This window comes from Corvus hawaiiensis, chromosome 21 (genome assembly GCF_020740725.1).
Source record: "Corvus hawaiiensis isolate bCorHaw1 chromosome 21, bCorHaw1.pri.cur, whole genome shotgun sequence".
NCBI classification, from domain to species: Eukaryota; Metazoa; Chordata; class Aves; order Passeriformes; family Corvidae; genus Corvus; species Corvus hawaiiensis.
In genome coordinates this window covers 6182487-6203033 of record NC_063233.1, presented here as the reverse complement: position 1 = coordinate 6203033, position 20547 = coordinate 6182487, and the positions used below count along the sequence as shown (strand labels likewise).

The 20547-nt window shown below is 49.6% G+C and overlaps 3 protein-coding genes across 7 annotated transcripts in view; all 3 read left to right on the top strand.

Annotated features, from left to right (window-relative positions):
• The window catches only part of LOC125336677 (collagen alpha-1(XXVII) chain B-like), a 146887-nt gene extending 136945 nt beyond the window's left edge, over window positions 1–9942 (top strand). For all 5 annotated transcript variants that reach the window (XM_048325571.1, XM_048325570.1, XM_048325568.1 and 2 more), the window contains 13 exons: window positions 822–929; window positions 2617–2670; window positions 3220–3282; window positions 3710–3763; window positions 4474–4509; window positions 4852–4869; window positions 5246–5281; window positions 5609–5635; window positions 5855–5920; window positions 6330–6498; window positions 6658–6767; window positions 7478–7696; window positions 8252–9942. In XM_048325571.1, the coding sequence (XP_048181528.1) occupies window positions 822–929; window positions 2617–2670; window positions 3220–3282; window positions 3710–3763; window positions 4474–4509; window positions 4852–4869; window positions 5246–5281; window positions 5609–5635; window positions 5855–5920; window positions 6330–6498; window positions 6658–6767; window positions 7478–7696; window positions 8252–8398 (1107 nt within the window). In that variant the 3' untranslated portion in view covers window positions 8399–9942. The remainder of the gene's footprint in view (window positions 1–821; window positions 930–2616; window positions 2671–3219; window positions 3283–3709; window positions 3764–4473; window positions 4510–4851; window positions 4870–5245; window positions 5282–5608; window positions 5636–5854; window positions 5921–6329; window positions 6499–6657; window positions 6768–7477; window positions 7697–8251) is intronic.
• A 1640-nt stretch (window positions 9943–11582) lies between these two features.
• On the top strand, window positions 11583–13981 carry LOC125336719 (alpha-1-acid glycoprotein-like). The gene is made up of 6 exons (XM_048325673.1): window positions 11583–11751; window positions 12425–12567; window positions 12793–12863; window positions 13144–13248; window positions 13457–13557; window positions 13761–13981. The coding sequence occupies exons 1-6, from the start codon at window positions 11641–11643 to the stop codon at window positions 13821–13823; spliced, it is 594 nt and encodes a 197-aa protein (XP_048181630.1). The 5' UTR covers window positions 11583–11640; the 3' UTR covers window positions 13824–13981.
• Window positions 13982–14996: 1015 nt separating this feature from the next.
• Window positions 14997–19883, top strand: LOC125336885 (alpha-1-acid glycoprotein-like). The gene is made up of 6 exons (XM_048325997.1): window positions 14997–15187; window positions 15704–15846; window positions 16498–16571; window positions 17341–17451; window positions 18199–18302; window positions 19732–19883. The coding sequence occupies exons 1-6, from the start codon at window positions 15083–15085 to the stop codon at window positions 19846–19848; spliced, it is 654 nt and encodes a 217-aa protein (XP_048181954.1). The 5' UTR covers window positions 14997–15082; the 3' UTR covers window positions 19849–19883.
• The last annotated feature ends 664 nt before the right edge of the window (window positions 19884–20547 follow it).

Below are 20547 nucleotides of genomic sequence, written 5' to 3'. Positions count from 1 at the left end.
ACTCTGTAAATAGGAAGACTCCAGCTGGGTTTAGAGAAGCTCTGAGATCTGATTTAAATTAGGACTCCGTAACACATCGCCCTTGATCTGTCACTTGCTGCCCTCCAGCTGCCTTGGGCAGTACAACAGGAGGTGACTGACAGACTCTGTGTCCTTGTCACACACTCACACCCTACCTCCAGGAGAATTTGTTGCCCCTTTTCCGTCTGTTCCACCATCCTAGGCTCTCCCTGCCTTTGCTCCCCTCTCCCAGTCTGCCTCAGATTGAGCAGCTGGAGCTTGTGCTGCTCCTGGCACTTGGCAAGGGGAAGAGGTGGGGAGCAAAGTGTGGTGCTGGGTGGCAGAAGCCTCTCCCTGGATTGAAGTTGTAGAGTTAACGTGAGAAAATGTTGGGTTTGCAGCCTCTGGATTGAAGTCCTGCTCTTGGCAGGCCTTCAGCATTTTCCATGAATTAATCATCAATTGCCAGCCTGCTGGGGGAAGAGACTATGGGAAGCTGCAGGGCAGGACAAAGAACGTAGGAAATGCAAAGAGAAGACATTTGATCCCCTTTCTCTCCTCACCCTCATGCAGGTGGGACAGCGCTGCTGAGGCTCCTGCTCTGTGGGCAGCCCAGGAGGGGACACAGCCATGCCCACCTTGGTCTCACCCTGTGCATCCTGAACCACCTGCCTTAGCAGACCTGGGGCATCCACTGATGGAACCACATTCCTTATCCCAATGAGCCATCTTTTCCAGCTTTCCATCTATGGCTACTTCAGCTGAGTGCTGTTGTATTTATCTCCTGTCCTTTGGAATTACTTGAATTCTGTTATTTTTAGGGTGAAAGAGGATTGCCTGGGCAGACTGGCCAAACAGGGAAGCGAGGATCACCAGGAGGAACGGGCCTTCCAGGGAGCCCTGGCGATCCAGGACCCAAAGGACAGCTGGTTAGTGGTGATGGAGCTGATAAGAGCTGACTCCAGGCTTCTCCAGCTGGAGAGGGTGTGGATCCACAGGATTGGAAAGCAGGGTGATTCCTGGGAGGGTCTTTATAGGGGAGCCCATATCCAGCTTGAGCATGATTCTGGGAGAGAGATTAGGACTGATACAAAACAAGGCACAAGATTGCCCAAACTACCTCAACTAAACTACACTTGTTTGGCTGTTTTATATAAAACCCTGTGCTGACAGTTTTCAGGCTGAAAGGCAGTAACCAACACCACCATATATCATTTTGTTATTGATCCTAGATCAATCTCACAGATCATTTTGTCTCTGTGACACAAGTGACACATTCATTTGCCCCATATTGTCACTGCCTGATTTGCTGCAGGACTAGTGACCATCTCCCTTTGGCTGAGGTGACTCCATGACATTTAAACCCTTCTGACTTCCCACTTGCTTTTGCCTGAAATTCCTCTAGAAAGAAGGCTTGATTGATTCTCCTGATGCAGGAAAGATCTTAGTCCTCTGTTGGTAGCAGTTTTCCTTTCCAGGACCCATAAATGGGCAGTTAAATCAATTTGTATCCTTAGAAAGTTTCTTACGCTCCACCGAGTCCAACCAGGCCCTTTCTTGCCAAGCAGTTTCTCACTGTCATGGCAGGGAAAACTTGCTAAAAGTGAGGTTTCTAGGCTGACACTGGAACAACCTTGTAATAAAGGGGATGGAAGCCCCACCACTTGGGTCATTTACAACTGAGTGAACAAACCATTGTAATACACCCCAAAAAGCACAATCAGAATGGCTGACACAGTCCTGCCAAGAGGCCAAACAAGCCTTATCTATCTCTGATGTTCCTAACATTGGAGAAGAATCATCTGGTGAAGGTTTCTGATCCCTTTTTTTACAAAAAAAGTTGAATCTTCTTGAATTTTGACATCTGAGAAGCTCAAAAATATCAAAGGATAACCATCTCAAACATGGTGAAAGGAGGATGTTTACACAAGAACATACTACCCAGGGTGCATTTTTTATTCTCAGGGTGCATGCTATGTGCTGATTCAAGCTTGATGGCCTTTCAACTATTTTATTATTATTTTTCTTACAAAATTGAGGAAAAATCCCTGCAGAGTTAATAGGAAAAGGATTAGGGGGTATGCATGGTTTTCCTGGGTTTGAGTGGGAGGTTATGTTGTAGGAACATGTACTTTTTAAACAGCTTGAATGAGCATAGTTTGAAATTATAGTTTGAATTAGTAGGTCAGTCCAGTTTGCATTAGGACTAAAAGAGGAGCTTGTTTTAAAGAACTTTGAGGCTGTTATTTTGCAGCATGAAATTCCAAGATCAGTCTCAGAGTAGATGCTCTCCATCCTGCTTCTGCTGGGCCAAGCCAGAGAAGCATCTGCTAGGAATAGTGTAGGTTTACCTCCCATTTTGGGGGCAAAAAGGTGGCATTGGTGAGATCTAAGGGATCAAGTGAGTTGCTTCTAGCTTGATGTTTTTGTAGTTCCTCCTCCAGGTTTTTTTTTCATTCCTCTTTCTTATCAGTCCTTAGACTGAAGGAGACTCACGGATTTCTCTTTCTCTGAAGCTGCTGAACTCTTGGTGCATGTCTGAGTGACATCTCCAGCCACCAGTGTGAATTTACTGTTGTCCTTTGTTCTTGTATTTGTCTTGGCTGTCACATACAGGGAGACTTCGGTGAGGCAGGATTTCCAGGGATTGCAGGACTGTTTGGGCCAAAGGTAAGAGGCTGCTGGTGACCAGTTGGTTTTCTAGTCTCACTTTACTGGGGACAGGTAATGCCACACTTTTTGCATTGCTAGCAGCTCTGCAGAAACTGTAGAAATTGAATTTTGATCCCAACTTTCTTTAATTTATGAATCTTCATTTGTTAAATGAGTGTGTGCTTACATATGCTTTGTTGGAGGAAAAGGGCTGTCCTAGAGATTCCATGGCTGTCTTCCCCCTTTCTGACATTTGTATTTCCAGCATCAAACATCAGCCTGCACCTGAGACACCAATGTGCATCCCTAACACTGAGAGCCTTGACTTGAAATTTAGATTAATTTTATCAGCATATAATTTCCCTGGTGAAGAGGGGACTGTTTGTTTTCTGTCAAAAGTAAAAGCCTTGCAAAACAGGACTGGGAAAAGAATTTACAACAAATTGGATCTTCCCATTCCCATATACAAGAGGCAGCACTCCTGTCCTTAACACAGAGCTCTAAGCAAGGACATAAACACAGGGTTTGGTTATTTAGTGGACCTCACATCTCATTTTTTGTTCGCAGGGCCCCCCAGGAGACCTTGGGTTCAAAGGCATTCAGGGACCACGTGGGCCACCGGGTCTCATGGTGAGTGGTTTTCCAGTTTGTGGGGTTTGGGAGGATTTTCTTCCTTCACCCCCATTTCTGTGAGGCTCCAGGGGCTGTGAGGAGCACGGTGACTTGAGGCCATGGCACCACCTCTGAGCTCCACAGCTGTAGGTGACCACATCTGCGTGGGGCTTGGAGACAGCCACACTGCACAGAGCACTCCAGCTACACTGAAATCATTCTACTTCTGGAATTTCTGAGGTTTAACAAGGCTTGTGACAACCATACTGTGAGGACTTGTCTCTTTGGACTTGCAGTTTGAAATTATTTTTTCTTCCAGCTACAGCAAATACTACCACCAAGTTGCTGAAAAGCAGCAAAGATTCTGTGTCCTCACTGAGTCTGCCTTACTGAAAATGACTGGCAGCTCCCATGTGGTGGCTCACACAGGTCTTTTCTTCTCTAGGGAAAAGAAGGGATTATTGGTCCTCTCGGCATTCAAGGTCCCACAGGAAGCCCTGTAAGTATCCACACTCCTTTTCTGCCTGTATTTTTTAGAAGAATTTAAGTGCATGAGATCCAAGATGTTTGAGGCCAGCATAAGTAACCCCCAAATCCTGCTGTAATCAGGAAAACAAAATGGGGTTTTAAGATCAGCAGCTTCAGAAAAGTGTAGGCTTAGTCTCTGGCTGCATAAACAGTTGCCAGGAGATTATTAGCTGAAAAGTGAGGAACAGCAATACATATGTGCAAGGTTTTCAATAGACTGGAAGACAAGAATGTTATTGCAGATTTTTGAAAGCCAGATTTTCCAAATAACTTGGCCTGAGGGGGAAAAAAACCACATTTAAATAATTTTTTTTTAAAGTATTAAACTGGGAACCACTTGATTTTGAGAATTGTTGAAAATCCCTGCCTGCCCTGAAATGCCAAAGGCCCTGAACACAAGTGAAAGATTAGGTCAGCTCTTTGTGAAAACACAAGCATGACACTACTCAGAGCTTGGTCCAGAGGCTGCTACTGGCAGAGATAAAAACCAGTGAGATGAACTCAGACATTGCCAAAATAGCCAGTAATGGCATTTTTTGCTTTGAGATGGGGAGGCCAATATGACAACCTGAGCTGATGAGTTAGAGATGCACTTGGGTCCTTGCAAGGAGCTTCTGGGGGGCAGCACCCAGCAGGGCAGTTTGTGAATGGTCAGTGACAGCCACCTCCTGTGCTTTCCAGGGGCCCAAGGGAGACAAAGGCAGCCGTGGGGAGATGGTAAGTGCTGGTCCCAGCTTGGGTGCCCCTAAGAGGGTCCCTGATTTTGAACAATCAAGAGTCACTCTGGGCTCTGCTATGACCACAGGGTGTATCAGGCTCCCATGAGGGCAAGACACTGATTACACATGTGCACATACATCCACACCACTCTGCTGGTAAAATTTCCATTTCCTTAACCCAGCAACACTTCACCATGTTGTCCACAACTGTGGTATCTCCAGTACAGCACTCAGCCCTTGCACAGGCACCTTGGGAACAGCACATGGCTGTACAGGGAGATTTTGGGTCAGTAATGAGCATTTTCTGACAGCTTCTGTGCCTTTTTTTTTTTCCCTGCAGGGTCTGCAAGGTCCAAGGGTAAGTATCTGACTTCCCTTTTTCTGACTGATATCTTGTATTTAAGTAAAACAGTTGCTTTCAGCAAGGGCAAAGCTCCAGGGTGGGTAATTGCACAAAGAGAATGTGACGAGTACCTGGGGACACAGCTTTAGTGACAGCTGAGGAGCTGAAAGGGCTGGAAACAAGGGATGCAGCAGGAATAGACCAGGTGTAGACAGATGTGCCCAGAGCTGGGACAAAATGGGACCACTTCCCGTCTTTTGAAAGTTTTGAGGGACAAGCTGCTGTGAGGTGTCAAAAATACGGCTGGGAATAGATTCCTGCTGGTGAAAACCATGAGAAATGGAAATAAAAACTGGAGATATTTCACTGACTGATACCACTCTGTCTTTAGGGTCCTCCAGGCCCACGAGGATACCCTGGCCCTCCGGTACGTAGATGTGGGAAGAGTTCATTATTGAAACAAGCTGAAATGATTGCCATGGTACTCTCCAGAGGGACTGTTCCCTCACTGGAAATTATGGCTTTGTTATGTTCCTCATATGCAAAACCATGTGCATGAATGGACCAGTGTTTCTCGTGCTTTAGTCCAAACCATCCCCAAGTGTTTTATAGAGACAGCATTGTTGCCTCTCTCACTTCTCTGCACTGAGGGGCTCCAGGGGAACAGGGATTTCAAAAGGCCATGGCTAAATATCTGTGCAGCAGTGACTGACCAGCTTTCTGGCTGATGCCCCTTTTTCCCTCTGATTTCCAGGGTCCGCCAGGAGTTCCAGCCTCATTTGTAAGTTGCCATTCTCTGTACATTTGTTAATGGTGATGTAAGTCCTGCAGAGCCAGGGTGCTGCTGGGACCTTGAAGATACACACTCAGGTCCAGCAGGAGATGCTCTGTTAGCAGAGCAATGCTTGAACTACAGCCTTAGATTGAGAAGTGTTTTCTTGCATCAGGGCATGTTCAGCTTCTAACAATCTCAGTTTCCATCTTTTTCACCCCACACCAGCAACAAGACAGCTTTGGGGCAGCTTTCCAGACACTGATCGACTCCAACAGCGCGCTCAAGACAGAGGTACAAGGGAATTTTTGAACTCCCTGGTCTTTGCTTGAGCTGGAGACTAGGAATGGTCTTATCAGTGCTTTCTATGTGCAGAAAGTTTATACAAAGCCCTGACAAATCAGGATTTGTCACTGTTCTAGTGGAATATCTGGAGTTTATGCAGACAAAGGTCCAGTTAAAAGATATGGTTCTGTTGTGTTACTGATTTGTGAAGCTTCAAACCTGACTTTGCCATTGTGACTTTCCCAGTATTTCAGCAATGTCCTGTTTGGGACAATACAAAGCCTGTGGCTCACTGGCCCCAAGCCAGCACAGCCTGTCTTTGACCCACTGATTTTTCTCAAAATGATGCAGAAACCCGTGTGGTTACAGCACCCAGTGCCCCCAAGGCACCCCTGACTTTGCCTTCTTTTTTCTCCAGGGTTACCAACATCCAGACCTTTTCATGCTGGACCATGGAGGGGAGATCTTTAAGACTCTACACTACCTCAGCAACCTCATTCAGAGCATCAAAAGACCCCTGGGAACCAAGGAAAACCCTGCACGCATCTGCCGGGACCTCATGAACTGTGAACAGAAGCTGAATGATGGTAGGAAGCCCTGAATGTGCAAAGGCTGCATCCTCCACAGGGCTGTTTCACAGGGTCTCCTTCCCTGGGACTAGTCATGAAGAAACCAAAACTCTCCTTTTGTCATTCACAGAAAAGGTTAAGTGTCTTTGTTAATTCCCAAATCCTCCATTTCCTCAGGTACCTACTGGATTGACCCAAATCTTGGCTGTTCCTCAGACACCATACAGGTCATCTGCAACTTCACCAATGGTGGCCAGACGTGTCTCAGCCCTGTCACTGTCTCCAAGGTAGGCACAGCGCCAGAGCAGCATTTCCCATACTGCTATTGCCAAATATTTATGCAGGGTGTGTTGTCCCAGGACACCAGACAGTGATCACAAGGACACAGCACACAGGTTTCTCCTCAAGGCAGCATTAGTGCCAGAACTCAGGACTGCTCTCAGAAGTTAAAAAATACACCTAAGGCTGTTACTGACTCTTGTCAAGACAAAGCCATGTGTGCTAGTGCTGTTTAATGAACTTAGCGTAGCCTTAACATGAGCAGTAATTTCACAAACACGTGCTCCCAAATCTTCTATTGAATTAACTTACGTTCGAGTCACTCTCGCATTTTGTTTTCCGCTACCTGGAAAAGTGAGATCAGCTTAAATACACAAGTTTCCAGTGAAGTTATTGCTGCAGGATTTTTGTTGAGGAAGTACCTGTACTAAAAATACAAATAGCAGTATCTGCAGATGAGCTGGAACCTGCTTTGCAAGTTGTATTGAATTCAAAGTTTACATTCTTTTCCTCCTACTTAAGGACCTGCTGTGTCCCCATGAAAACTTTCCAAAATGACTTGGCATCTGACCCTTATTGCCCATATTCACATCAGATCCAGCGCTGGACACCAGTGCTGAGAGGAAAGGAGACCCCCTTTGCTATCCCACCTTGCACTAACCCTGCTCCCCTCAGCCCCTCTGCAGGGTGCCCCTATGACCTCTCTGTCACCTTACAGCTGGATTTTGACATCGGGAGAGTCCAGATGAACTTCCTGCGACTGCTGAGCTCGGAGGTGGTTCAGCACATCACCATCCACTGCCTGAACACCTCTGTCTGGCAGGAAGGCTCCTCTGAGAAGCCCTCGGAAAAAGCCGTGCGCTTCAGGGCCTGGAACGGGCAGATGTTTGAAGCGGGTGGGCAGCTCAGGCCAGAAGTGGCAGCTGATGATTGCAAGGTATGTTGCTGTGAAAGAGGGAAGAAGAAGTAGAGAGAAATGCCAGAGCCCACTCTGGAGCTCAAGTAACACCTATGCTGCTCATCCTACGAGGGAGAAGGGTCAAGTTTACCAGGTCTCCATTTATTTTCCAGTCCAGGATGCTATAGCAGCTCCTGTGAAGCAGATGGCCTTCAAACAGAAAGCAAAAGATGAAATTCTGAAGTTACCTGTGATGTATAGGAGCAGTTAAACGGCAGAAAGGGGAACAGCTCCCCATGGGTGGTGGCCGTGGCTCTTGTCTGGTGCCACAGAGAGTCAGGAGACATAGGGCTGCATTCAGGCTCACAGCATTAGGAGTTTGTTTTGGTGATACCACTCAAGCTCAGTTTTCATCAGCCTGATAAAGGGTTCCCCAAAATGCTCTCCAAACGACCCCAGACCTGCTCAGCCCAAGGGACAGTCCCTTGTCTCACACAGGGATTTTCAGGCTTACACCTCATGAAACACATTCCTTTCCAGCAGGATTCACCCCCTGGTTCATCAGCTTTCTCTTTGTCCCCCCTCTCCCCACAGATCAAGGACGGACGCTGGCATCGGACCCTCTTTTCGTTTCGGACCCAGGACCCTCAGCAGCTGCCAATTGTCAACATCTACAACCTGCCCCCATCCGAGCCAGGAAAGCAGTATCACCTCGAGGTCGGCCCCATCTGCTTCCTTTGAACCAAGCTATGGAAACCAGGCTCTGAGGCTCCAATCCCACGATTGGCCTGTCCTTACAGGGGCTCTCCCACCTCTCTGCAGCAAGGGCAGCTGGGCTGTATCTTTTAGGTCAACTCTTGCTCCAGCCTTTGGCTCAAGTTCTCCAAGAACCCATGATCTACTGAACTCAGCCAGTTGTTGAAAGAAGGAAGAACAAGGGCATGAGGGAAGCGGGCGTCAGTCAGGACGTGAGCAGTGAAAAAGGATCAGGGGACTGGATGTTGCAGTTCCACACACAAAGCTTTTTCCATGACCAAAGAAAACGTTGAGAGAAACCTCAAGCGACTTGCAGCGTGTGGGTTTTTTCATTGTTTCCCCCCCACCCACCCACCCACCCATTTTTGTCTGGTTCCTAAGTTACCAAATGTTCTTTCCATTGAAAAAATAATTAAAAAAATAGAGCTTCCCTCTCAGAGCTTGACGCCTTCTGGACGGCCATGTGCTGCATCAGGTCTCCCAGGCGGAGCTGCAAGTTGAATCTGGCTGCTCTGTGTACAGGAAGCATTTTGATGTGCAATATTAGAAGAAACAAAATATATATATTATATTATTTAAAGCAAAAAGAAAAAGAAAAAAAAAAGAAAAAGCCAAGTTCCTCCTTCCGTGAGTTTAATCAACACTCCCTCTCACGTGTGGTGTTGGAGTAGGGGAGAGTCAGGAAGCAAAGAAGGGGGAATGGAAAGAGGAGAGGGGAGGAGATTGGTGCTAAAATAGAGAGAGGGAATGGGCTCGTCTGATTTGTTTCTACCTCTCACTGTGAAATCTCTGGTGCTCTTAAAAAAGTGTGTTATTTTATATATATATGACTTTATTTAAAGTTATGAAGGTGCTACAATGTCTCACCACAGACCCAAAAATAAGCCCCATAGAATCATCGCTCTGGGAAGAGAGGAGATCGTGTTCTACAGCTAAATCAGAGAAACAGCCACCTTAAAAGGGATCCTTCAGTGGCCATGGGTGTCAATACCACAACTCACACCACAGCCAACATCACTTACGGGACAATTTACACGCAAATTTGCTTTTTGTTGTTGTTGTTGATCAGCACTTCACTGCTTCGGGAGGGGAGTGAGGGACACATCTCATCTAGAAGTGTTGAGCCTCAGAGAGCTCCTTTGGAGTCGGTTGTCATGTACTGAGTCGGGCTGTACTGAGTTGCCCACATGACTCCCTGTGCTAAGTTCACGTTTAAACCCAGCTCTGCAACTCTTCCCTCGGCCCCTCTGTCAAGACTGACATGATGGTACCTTGTTTCAGAACCCAGCCGAGCTTGGAAGGGTTTTGTTTGTTAAGTTTTGTAGACATTTAGTCTCTATATGTAAATTTGGAGGAATTTTTTTTAAGAGGATAATTATGGTAATCTTTAATTCTATATAAGGAATAATATTGATGTAATCAGAGCTGTACTGTATCAGAAACTCTTCAGTGCCTGTTTGGAGTTTTCATGTCTCATATGGACTATGGATTTTATTTTTTTGAGGAAAAAAAAATTATCTGTGAGTCTCTCTTTGTGGGTTTTTTTTGGTTTGTTTGTTTTTTTTTGTCACTACTGCCTGCTGGTTGGTTCCCAGCCACCATCGGAAAAGGTTAACATAATCTGTCCCAAATACCTCGCCCTCCACACAGCCCCTGCCAGAAATACCTCATCCCCAGGCCAAAACCACCACCACCCATCACTCGCTGCCTCCCTGCACACCCCCCATACTCCAGGTCTCTCCATCTCTCATCCCATGCCATTGGTTTTGTGTTTTCTCAAGGCTTCAGTTACCATTTGTTCTCATTAAAGCTTTTTTTTTCCCCTTTTTCTTTTTTTTTTTTTTTTTGACTTTAAATAAATATTTAAAACTGAGGCAATGAAACAGGACTGGAACGGGGGTTTTTTTGGTTCTTCATAAGAAACTAGGTGGGCAAGAGGCACAGAAATATCCCATTTCCCAGGGGTTCCTCCAAGTGATCTGAGGAACCAAACCCACACTCCAAACCTTCCTTATGCCAAACCTGCCAGTCCCTGCATGACCTGCCCAACCCTCAGGATGATGCCAAACACACAACAAGGTCGGGATCCCAATGGCTCCCAACTGCTGTGCCTCATCCATGTCCCCATCCTGCCACAGTGCTGGGGAGCAGGAGGGGAAAAGAAAGAAAAACGTAGGGGGAAAATGGGGTGGAGGGGAAAGGAAGAGTGGGGAAACTAAGGGAGAAAAAAGGGGAAAGATGAGGGCAACAGCAGGGGGCAAAGCAGGGGGAGGGGGCGAAAAAAGAGGGCGGCAAAGGGAAGGAAGGGAGGGAAGGGGGAAAACCCCGTTACGGTGCAGCACAGGAGCTGCTTTGGGTGGTGCCAGATGCGACAGAGCAGCGGGAAGGGGCTGAGCCCTGTTTGCTCAGCTGGTGCTCTGCCTCTTCCCGGCACTGCTGGCTGATTGCACCAGCTCTGCCTTGGCACTAAAACCCGGCTACCTGGGGCTGACTGTCCCTGCCATGAGCCACAGGTCCTGAAGCAGCTGCTGAGGGCAGGGTGAGAGCAAACACCTTTAATTAATTAATCACCACACTTAATTACGATGCCAACATTAGAGGAGCTGTAAGGCACTGTCAAATACGGAGATGCTGCATTTAAAGAAGTTGTAATTTATGGTTTTTAATAAGTCTGAGCCCACTGCACTGATGGGTTCCCTGCCTCATATACCCAAGGCCCCTTCCCCATGGAATCCCCCACGGCATCTGCACTCCTAAGAGCACACGTGAACCCCCGTGCCCCATGTCCCAAGGGGACATGAGGCCAGCGGGGACCAAAGCCCTTAAAGCTACCAACCAGCCATCTCCATAACAGTTTATTTGCCCCGTGGAGGAAAGCCATGTCCTGCTGCCCTTAGCGTCCCCAAGGTCTCCAAACACACCTGAAGCTGCCGAGCACTTCGCCAGGCACCCACAAAATTAATTGCAGTTTCTGAGAACAAAAGCCTGCATTGGTGAAGCATTAGATTGGTGGGAGGTTTTCTTTCTTCTTTTTACACTGGCGAAATCCAAGATTTTGCAAGCTGAATTTCTTCCGCCTGCTATTGCTTCATGCCTGAGCAAACAGCCTGGCAGCAGAGCAGGCACGTTGGTGCTGGGGATGTCCAGCATTGCTGGCAGCCCTATATAAGGGACAGAGCTGAGCAACAGCCTGGCAGAGCAGGAACATCCTCCTGGACGGCCAGAAGATGTTGGCCACCCTCACCCTCTTCCTGGGGCTGCCCCTCACCCTGGCCACCAAGCCCCCAAGCTGCGCCCCACTCATCGCGATCACTTTCGACAACACCACCGTCCCTTGGGTAAGTCCTGCCCTCATCTGAGGCACCTATCCTCTGGTTCCCTATCACCATCCCTAGCTCTTATGGATCCGGGAAGAGGTTATGGGAAGAGCACTGGCAGCTCAGTGTTTATCTCACTGCCTGTCCATGCTTGTTTTCCTAAAAAAAAAATCCAGACTGCTGCACAGGAGCACGGGAAAGGGGTTAAGCCTTGCGGCTCTGCACCCATAATCTCATGAGCAGGTGCTTTTAGGGGTCCTGCTTCCATTTCCCTGCAAACCAGGATGGGCAGCACCATCCCAGTGCCTCACCACACCATTGTAAGTCCTTCAAGTGATGGTGACTCAGGTCACGAGTCTCCATCCACAAACCCTTCAACTGCATAAACAGTATTTAATCCCTTGGGAGCTTTTAATGGGAGGAAAGCAATGACAGCGTGGCATGGAGCAGGAAAGACACCCCTGCAGAAAGAACTGGCCATCCTGGGAGCTGGAGCAGTGCCTTAACAGAGAGGGGACAAAACTCAGAGACCCTCACCCAGCCCGGATCGTGCCCAGGACAGTCACCTACCGGGGGTGCTCCTGGCTGTGGGACAGCAGGACATAAGACACAGCATTTGCTTTCACTCACAGGGTGCCTGGGAGTGAACCTGGCACAGCCCCTCCAACCTTCCCCACTCTGCTCCCCTCTGCAGCTCCTGGGACAGTGGTTCTACATTGCTGGTGCCTCCAGGTATCCCCCTCACCTGGAAGAGATGAGAGCAGTGACATTCGAGGCTTTTTCCTTCTCTCCCGGGAGCCACGAAGATGAGCTCAACGTCACTGAAATCATAAGAATGTAAGGACAGGGATTCACCCCCCTGATCTGGCTCCTCCATCCCCAGGGGCATTGCTACCCTCTGGTGCCATCCTCTGGGCTGAGACACCCCACAAATTTGGGGCTGGAGAGCAGTTATGCCACATTTATTTAAGCTCTGCAGTCCTGCTCATGTTCCAAATCCCTCAGGTTTGGTTGGGGCAGTTTTGGGGGGTATTTGCGCCCTCTGACCTCTCTGCCCCACAGGAATGAGACATGTGTGGTGAAGAACTCCAGCAAGGTCCAGGTCGTTCACCAGAACTCCACCCTGATACACGGTAAAGCTCCAGTTGTAGCACAGGGATGGGATGGGGTGGGGGGACTCAGCCACACCTTGGACCCTCGTGCTTCTTGCCTCCCTGTACTTGGCACCCTGAGCCTTTTACACCTAAAATCATGTCTGGAGGCAGAGGGAAAAGATTTCTTCCACCACACACCGCGTCTATGGCAGTACTGTGGGTCCCCACTGGGATGAGTCGCTAGGATAAAAGGTGATGAGCCCCAGCATGGGGTGGATCCTCACCAGTGGGGGAATCTCACTCTCTCCATACCTTCCAGTTGATAATAACATGGTGGCTTCCATGGCCAGACTGATCCAAAGTGACAAAGACCTGCTGATCCTGAACCACATCAACATTGACTTCCTGAGTCTGAGCCTCTCAGGTGAGCAGATGCTTTCCCAGGGACAAGTCAAGGGGCACAGACATCTCCTGTCCTCACAAGCAGGGCAAAAAGCCCCTTTTCCCCTGATACAGAGAGGGGAAAGATGGGGACAGGCAGTGAGCTCCCCATCTGCACTATGGGGATCACCCAGGAGCAAAGCAACCCTAAAACACCACTTCTTTCCCCCCCTTCTCCATTTCTCTGACAGCACGGACACCCAACGTGAGCAAAGAGCACATGGAGGAGTTCAAAGCCCACCTGCACTGCCTGGGCTTCACTGACGAGGATGTGTTCTACACTTCCAGAGAGGTACAAACCCCTCCCTGGGGTGGATAAGCCCCAGGCCAGGTTCTGTTTCCAGCTGGGATGGGGGTCTGGGGGGAATTAAGTTTAGCCCCCCAGCACAGCTTCCCCACTGTGCATCCCCAAACCTCCTCAAGCATCCTCCCCCAGCCATTCCTGGTGGTTCTGTGGTAAGGGAGCACCAAGAGCTGATCTCCCCTCTCCCATAGCGTGCCTGTCCCCTGCCCGGGAAGCAAACGGGTGAAGGCAATGCAGTTCCACAGATGGGGTAACCCCCATGGACCGGGTCAGCTGCTCCATCCTCATCCTCCTCCAGCCCCAGCCAGGCTCAGCACAGCCTCAGGATTTCTTATCTATCCATGTTTTTGCCTTTCCTCCTGGATTTCACTGTTCTCAACTGGGCCCAAAATAAATTCCTTTGTTTCTACCACTGGCTGTTCCTGCTCCATCTTCTCTGGGACCCCCTCCTGCCTGCCATGCCCATGGTGCTGAATCTCCAAACCCACCCAGAGATGTGAAAGACATCCAGACAAAACCCAACCAGACAAAATCCAACCAGGGCAAAGTGTGGCAGTGGGCACAGAGATGCTCATCCCTCATGCCAGCTCTGTGGTGGCAGGGGACCCTCTCAGCCTCAGGACATTGGGACACGAGCACCCACCCATCAGGGTAACACACAAACCTGCCAACCCCCTTGAGTCTCCCCCACCACAACACTTTTAGCACCTGAACATCCCACCCTCAATTTTCAAGCCAAATCCCACAAGGCTCCATCTACACCACAGCCTTGTGCAGGGGTCACTGCAGGGTGGGGTGACAAGAGGTGACACTGCACCTTCCCCAGGTGTCTCTGAGGAGGGAAAAGGGGAGACAATGGGAAAAACCATTACCCAGAGCCAGACCAAAGGGTTCAGGGAGGCTCTGCTGCCAGAGAGGAAAAGGCAAACAAAATGTCAGAGAACCAAGTCCTGCCTCTCGGACAACACAGAGACAACAGCAGGACAGGGAGGGTCAGAGAGCTGCCACAGGGATGTGTCCAACAGGACGGGGTGACCTCTGAGGCCCATAAGCACCTCTTTTAAAGCCAGTTTTGGCAAGGACGGCAAAAGCACCTTCTCTTCAAAGCCCCTTGGGCTTTGCCTGAGATAGGGGGGCGGGGGTGTCTGCAGCGAAGCCAGCACTGGGAGGGCTACACAACATCTCATTAGCAGAGCAAGATGGGACTACAGCAGCTGCTCGCAGGAAAAAAAGTGGGGAAATTTAGGGCAGATTTAAGTTTTAAATGCAGTTAACTGCATCACCAACAGCCTCCTCCTACCAACACTTGCCAACAGCAGCCACATCCATCCAAGGCTGGGGCAAGTGCCAAGCACGTGGCTCTTCCCTGGGCATCGACCCCAAAAGGCACCGGTTGCGACACCAGTGCAGATCCGGCAGCCCTGGGCACATCCTGTCCCCTCCCAGTGCAGCTGCAGGAGCCAACAGCGTCCGTCTGTCCAGGACTGTGCTCACCCAGTGTGCTCGGACAGCCATGGACACAGCCGGGCTCGTGGTCATCCTCAGCCTCACGGCGCTGCTGCCCACGGACGCTGTCCCCTGCGGAGCCCAACGCCCGGACAACTCCATGGCCTCCAAGGTAGGAGACACACGAGCCTTGGGGGGCTCTCCCATGCCTGCAATCAGCTTGAGGGTGCTCTGCTAAGCCTCACTGTCTCCTGGGAAAGAGGAATACCCCACCTTATCCCCCCCTGCTGCCCTGGCACATCTGCCAAGGTGCTGTCAGAGAAACACCTGCAACAAACAGGAAACGTTTGCTGTCCAAAAATCCTCGAATTACCCAGTTTTCTCAGGTTCCCAACAGTGACCTTGAAACAAGGCAGGTGGGATGGGTATTTTTTGGTGCAAATCCCCCGCAACAAAGTCAGACTGTCCTGACCCTGCCGCACCACCCAGGGCACCCACAGCCGGTGCCAGCACCCTTCCCAGCCCCCACACTCAGCTATTTATTTTTTCCCCCAGTTCATTTGCAAATGTTTCACCTTGTTGCTGCAAATGCAAGAGGGAGAACTAGCATCAATGTCAATTATGCCACGGGGAGGGTGGAAATCTCAGGGTATCTCACCCTCACCACCCTGTCCCTCTCTCCCCACAGCTGCTGGGGACGTGGCTGTACGTGGCAGGGGCTGCCCAATTCCCCCCGCACCGCGTGGAGATGCTGCTCATCGACCATGCCTACCTGCACATGGAGCCCAGTGCCAGCGGGCAGGAGCTGCTCATCACCCACTACGTGGCTGTGTAAGATGCAGTCCCTGGGTTCTCAACCCATCCCCTCCCTGCTACAGCCCCAAAATCTTTTAGCACAAGATACGAGCACAGTTCCAGGTTGGTTTCTTCAAAAGGAGTCTCTCCTGCCTGCTCTGTGCACCCTCTCCCCTCTTCTCTCTTCCTCATCCCCTTTATTTACTTATTTATTTCAACAGACCGCAGGTTTAGACAAGTTTTGCAGGGCACAGAGGTCTCACAGGCACCAAGCCCTGCAGGCACGGAGGATGAAGGCAAGGAGAAGACCTCTCCAGGAGAGGAGACTTTTCCAGAAGTCCCTGTGGCATGGCTGCTGACTCTGCCAGGCACCAAAAGCTGTTTCCCCAACAGGGTCAGAATTTCAGGGGATGAATTTTTCTGTGGCAATGTAGGCAGCACTTTGAGGTTTCAGTTATTTCAGGGTGGAAAATGTCTCACCACCAAGGAGTGGGGGAGCAATTGCAAGGCTGAGACCGCGAGCTGCCACTGGAGGTCAGGCAGAGGCACGGGAGAAATGCCTTGATTTTAACAGTGAGAGAAATTAACCCTGGGGAGGCGGTGGCAGGTGCCCGATGTGGAGTCAGGACCGGGGCTTTGCTGGTCCTTTCCAGACCATGGCATCACCCCCTTCCCCTCTCTCTCCAGGGGGGACCAGTGTTTTACCAACAACCTCACTTACTTGGAAATCACTGGCAGTAACACCACGCTGGTGAAGCACGGTAAGCAGCGCAGGTGGGGTTATCACCCAGCCCACGGTTTCACATGGATTGAGACACACAAAGGGCCCATGTCTCTGTTTTACATTATCTAATGCATTTTATTCCTGAGTCTCTTTGCCTGTTTGAAGCCTCGGTGGGCTCCAAACAGCTCCCCAAACCCAGGGGCACCCAGGTTTATTCCCACTCCTGGGGCACCCCAGGGATCACAGCCCCACCACCCAGCCACATTAAACCCACAGAGTAATGCTGTGCCAGGAGCAAACCTGCTGCCACCTCTGCAGAACACCATCCTGGTTGTGAAGTTATTTCACAATCCCTTGGGGAAAGGAGGGAACACTCATGGCAGGTTTCAGAGAATTAATGAAGCCTCTCGTTCTGAGTTGCTTCCTCCTTGCTGAGGAAGCGGGGTGAGCCAATCTGGGGTGGGAATTGCAACCCCCTGGGATACAGTTTGCACTGACCCAGCCACAACAGCACTGCTGTGAGCAGGGGGCAGTTTCTCCCTGTTCTTACAGACCCCCAAACTGCAAGGTTCCAACAGCAGGACAGGAGCTGAGGGACTTTGGCTCTTTCACACCCCAGCCCCATCTTTAAGAAATACAACTTATATAAACCAAGAACCAAAAAAGTCACCCTATTTCAAGACATTTGTCCTCACCTGCTACTGAGGGTTGAATTCCAGGGACTACTGACATTGCCCACACCTGGGCTGGAGTTTATTGCTGCTGCAGCACTGAAAATCTGAATTATTGTGTCTGTTCTCTCCAAGCCAAGACCCAGAAAACTGAAGGGATGCTGATGAACCTCAGCTCTGAAAACCTTTTACTCATCCAGTACCAAATGCAGAGGGAAAGGACGTATTTGGGGCAGTATCTCTACGGTATGAAACTCCATCCTAAAGTAATTTAAAGCTCTCATGGAACACCCAAACACACACAAAATTATCAACTAAAACCATGCAGCAACTTGGTTTCACCAACAGTCAGTGACTTTTCTGAGACCAACGCTCCACGGGTTACGGGATTTGCAAACCCCATTAAACCCCACATCTCCTGACAGAGCAGAAAAGAGCAAGTTAAAGACCAAATCCACTTATGACATAAATACTCAAAGAACAGGAAGCAAATACAATTCAGCATCGACATCATTGTAAAATCTCAACATTTTCAAGCCAACCATGATGTTTCAATACTTACCTCCCTGGGCAGAGCACGTGGCTTTGCAGTGCTAAAGTTGATCAGATTTACCCACAACCCCATAAAGCAGCAGTTTTGACTCCATCATCTTGCCAGGCTGCAAAGCAGTTGCTTTAAGAGATTTTGAAGACACATATAGAGAACTGCCTCCACGCTCAACCTCGGTCCCTCCTGACACCCCAGGAGGTTCAGACCATCCTGCAACCCCTTTAAGCATACAGGATCAGAGTTGTTTGGGAGAGGGTTAAAACAAGTGATGCCCAAGGTTGGTTTTGTTCAGGTGTGTTCACTATGGGGGTGAGAGACCCCCACACAGACCACATCCACAGCAAGCACTGGTGGGGAAGGGGAGCAGCATTTTGTGGAACAAAGGGCTGTGCTGAGGCCATCAGTCCAACAAATCTAACACCTGACAAATCCTTCTTCTCCAGCCCGGAACCTGAGCATAAGCACAGCTGATCGGGAGGAATTTGAGCACCACGTCGAGTGCCTGGGGCTGAGGGCAGAGCAGATCGTGTATGCGCCATGGAAAACGGTACTGGGCCCTCTGGGGGGGCCAGGGTCAGCAAAGCCACCACAGCCCCCTCCAGGCAGGGGTGCAAGAGCCCAAGCTGCACCTCTGGCTGCCAAACTGGGGTCTTGGAGAGACATTTTCAAGGTGGTGGAAATGATTTAGGGGATTAAATAACCACAGGCTTGCTTCAACTGAGGTTTAAAATAGCACTCCTAAAGCAAATACTACACCTGAGCATCTCCACTGGGAACCCTGGTAACAGCTTGTCTACCCCTGCTGGGGGGGGAATAGGCAAGGGATTTTTACCCTGAAATTACTGATTTTGCCTTGAAACCCCTGATTTTGCCCCCCAGCAAGGACCAGGTGCCCCCATGAGCTGCAGAAAGAGCAGGTGATTTTTTTCCTTCAGGTTTTCCACTAAAATATTTACCAGGTCCAGTCCTCACCTCTGCCGCCTACTTCAAGACATTTTATCCTGCAAATGACCCAGACCCTGAGTCAGCTTGACAGGGGCTCCCGTTTGTGAAGTGAAGGTGAAAAACATCTTACCTTTGCTGCTCCATCCTGGTAATCTGCTCATCCACATCAGGAGGCTCTGAGTCTTCAGAGGTGCCCAAAACCCTACACCAGGCTTCCAGGCTGGATCCAACATTGTCCCCAACCCTTATCCACCCTCAAGAAGCTTCTTCTAAAACTGTGCCCCACAGGTTCAGGGGAACAGAGGACAAAGGCAGAGAGTGTAGGGGCAGAGAGTGAAACCCTTGGAATGGGGCTGCACCTGGGGCTGGGGCAGGGTCAGGCCTCCTCTCCCATTTAGCAAACGAGCAGCAGCTGGGAGGCAGAGCCCAGCTCCTCTACATTAACTGCACACGGTGGATCACATTTAAATTTGGGCAAAATGAGGGGAATAAGTCAGGACTGTCTGTGCTTACAAGCTCTGGTGCAATTGGGGTTGGCAGTTATTGGCCAAGGTAAGCCACTGCACCCGAGGAGTGAAAAACCAATTAAACAAACACAGAAAACATTTTGGGGACTTTTGTCATCAGGCTGAAGGAGGTGGATGTGAACAGAGCACCAGAGCCGACTCACAAAGCCCCGTGCCAGCTGCAGGCATTAACAGAATTTAACCTATGCTGACTGCCTGAGCAGCACAAGCTTTTTACTTATTTCCCCCAAAAGTCTGAGTTCCCCCTTTTCTTCAGAGCACACATAGCCCAACTTTGCCCCAGAAACTTGGTTTCCTCTTTCCAGCACAGGCCTGGAAAATGGCACCAGCAGGAGCTCAGCATCTGGGCAAGCAATGTCTGTGTCTGGGCCAGCACAGCAAAGCCCTGAACTTCCTTAGCTCCTCTTAGACATAATCAGCTAAAAGGGGGAAGGAAAATACTTCTTTCTTGAGTAAATTCTCTCTTGCTGAGATTCACTTACCCTGTTTTTGTTGTTTTGACAGGAGGTGTGTCAAGTGAAAGAAGACAAAGGCAGCAACAGCCCACACACAGAGCCTGTGGCTGCAGGCACAGCATCACCTGCTCCAGGTACTTCCTGGCCTGGGAGTGCAGGGAACTGACCCCACATTGGGCAATAAATGTTTTCTTCAAATTAGATGCAAATTGGTGCCAAATTTTTTGAGAGCAGAGGGTTCTGAAGAGGTCAGACGTGGGGTTTGCGAGAGCAGAGGGTTCTGAAGAGGTCAGAAGTGGGGTTTGCAAAAAGAGAGCGAACACCCAATTCATCTTGTGTCATCCAGGCAGGAGTTGCAAGAGTCAACCCGGAGCTTCCCACTGACCTTGGAAAAGAGCTCTGCCAAAAAGCAGCGCTGCAATGCAGCAGTGAGAGAGGCCAACCAGGAGAGGGCAATCATTAACTATTTTAAACAAACCAGGCATTTGAGGAGTAACTGGGATATAGAGAAGGCGGGAAACTTATCTGTAACTACAGCCTGAGGAAAAGGGGGCTTAGCTCAAAGGAACCACCCAATTCTCTTGACAGCAGCTTGACTGCCAGGTAGCTAAGGTGGGACAGATGTTCCTGCCCAAAGCCTTTGGACCAGGCAAGTGCTCCCTGCTAATGTCCATCTGTAAGCTTGGTTTGCACTGACAAATTACCCTCCTGCCAGAGGGAAGGGGTGCTAACCCAACCGCGCCTGGATTTTTAGTTTCCCAGAGGAAAGGTCATGTTTTCTCATTTCTCAGTAAGCTCAACACCCTGGAGATGAGAAGTGCCAAGAACGATATTGCTCTCCATGCCTCCAGTGCACCCCTGCACT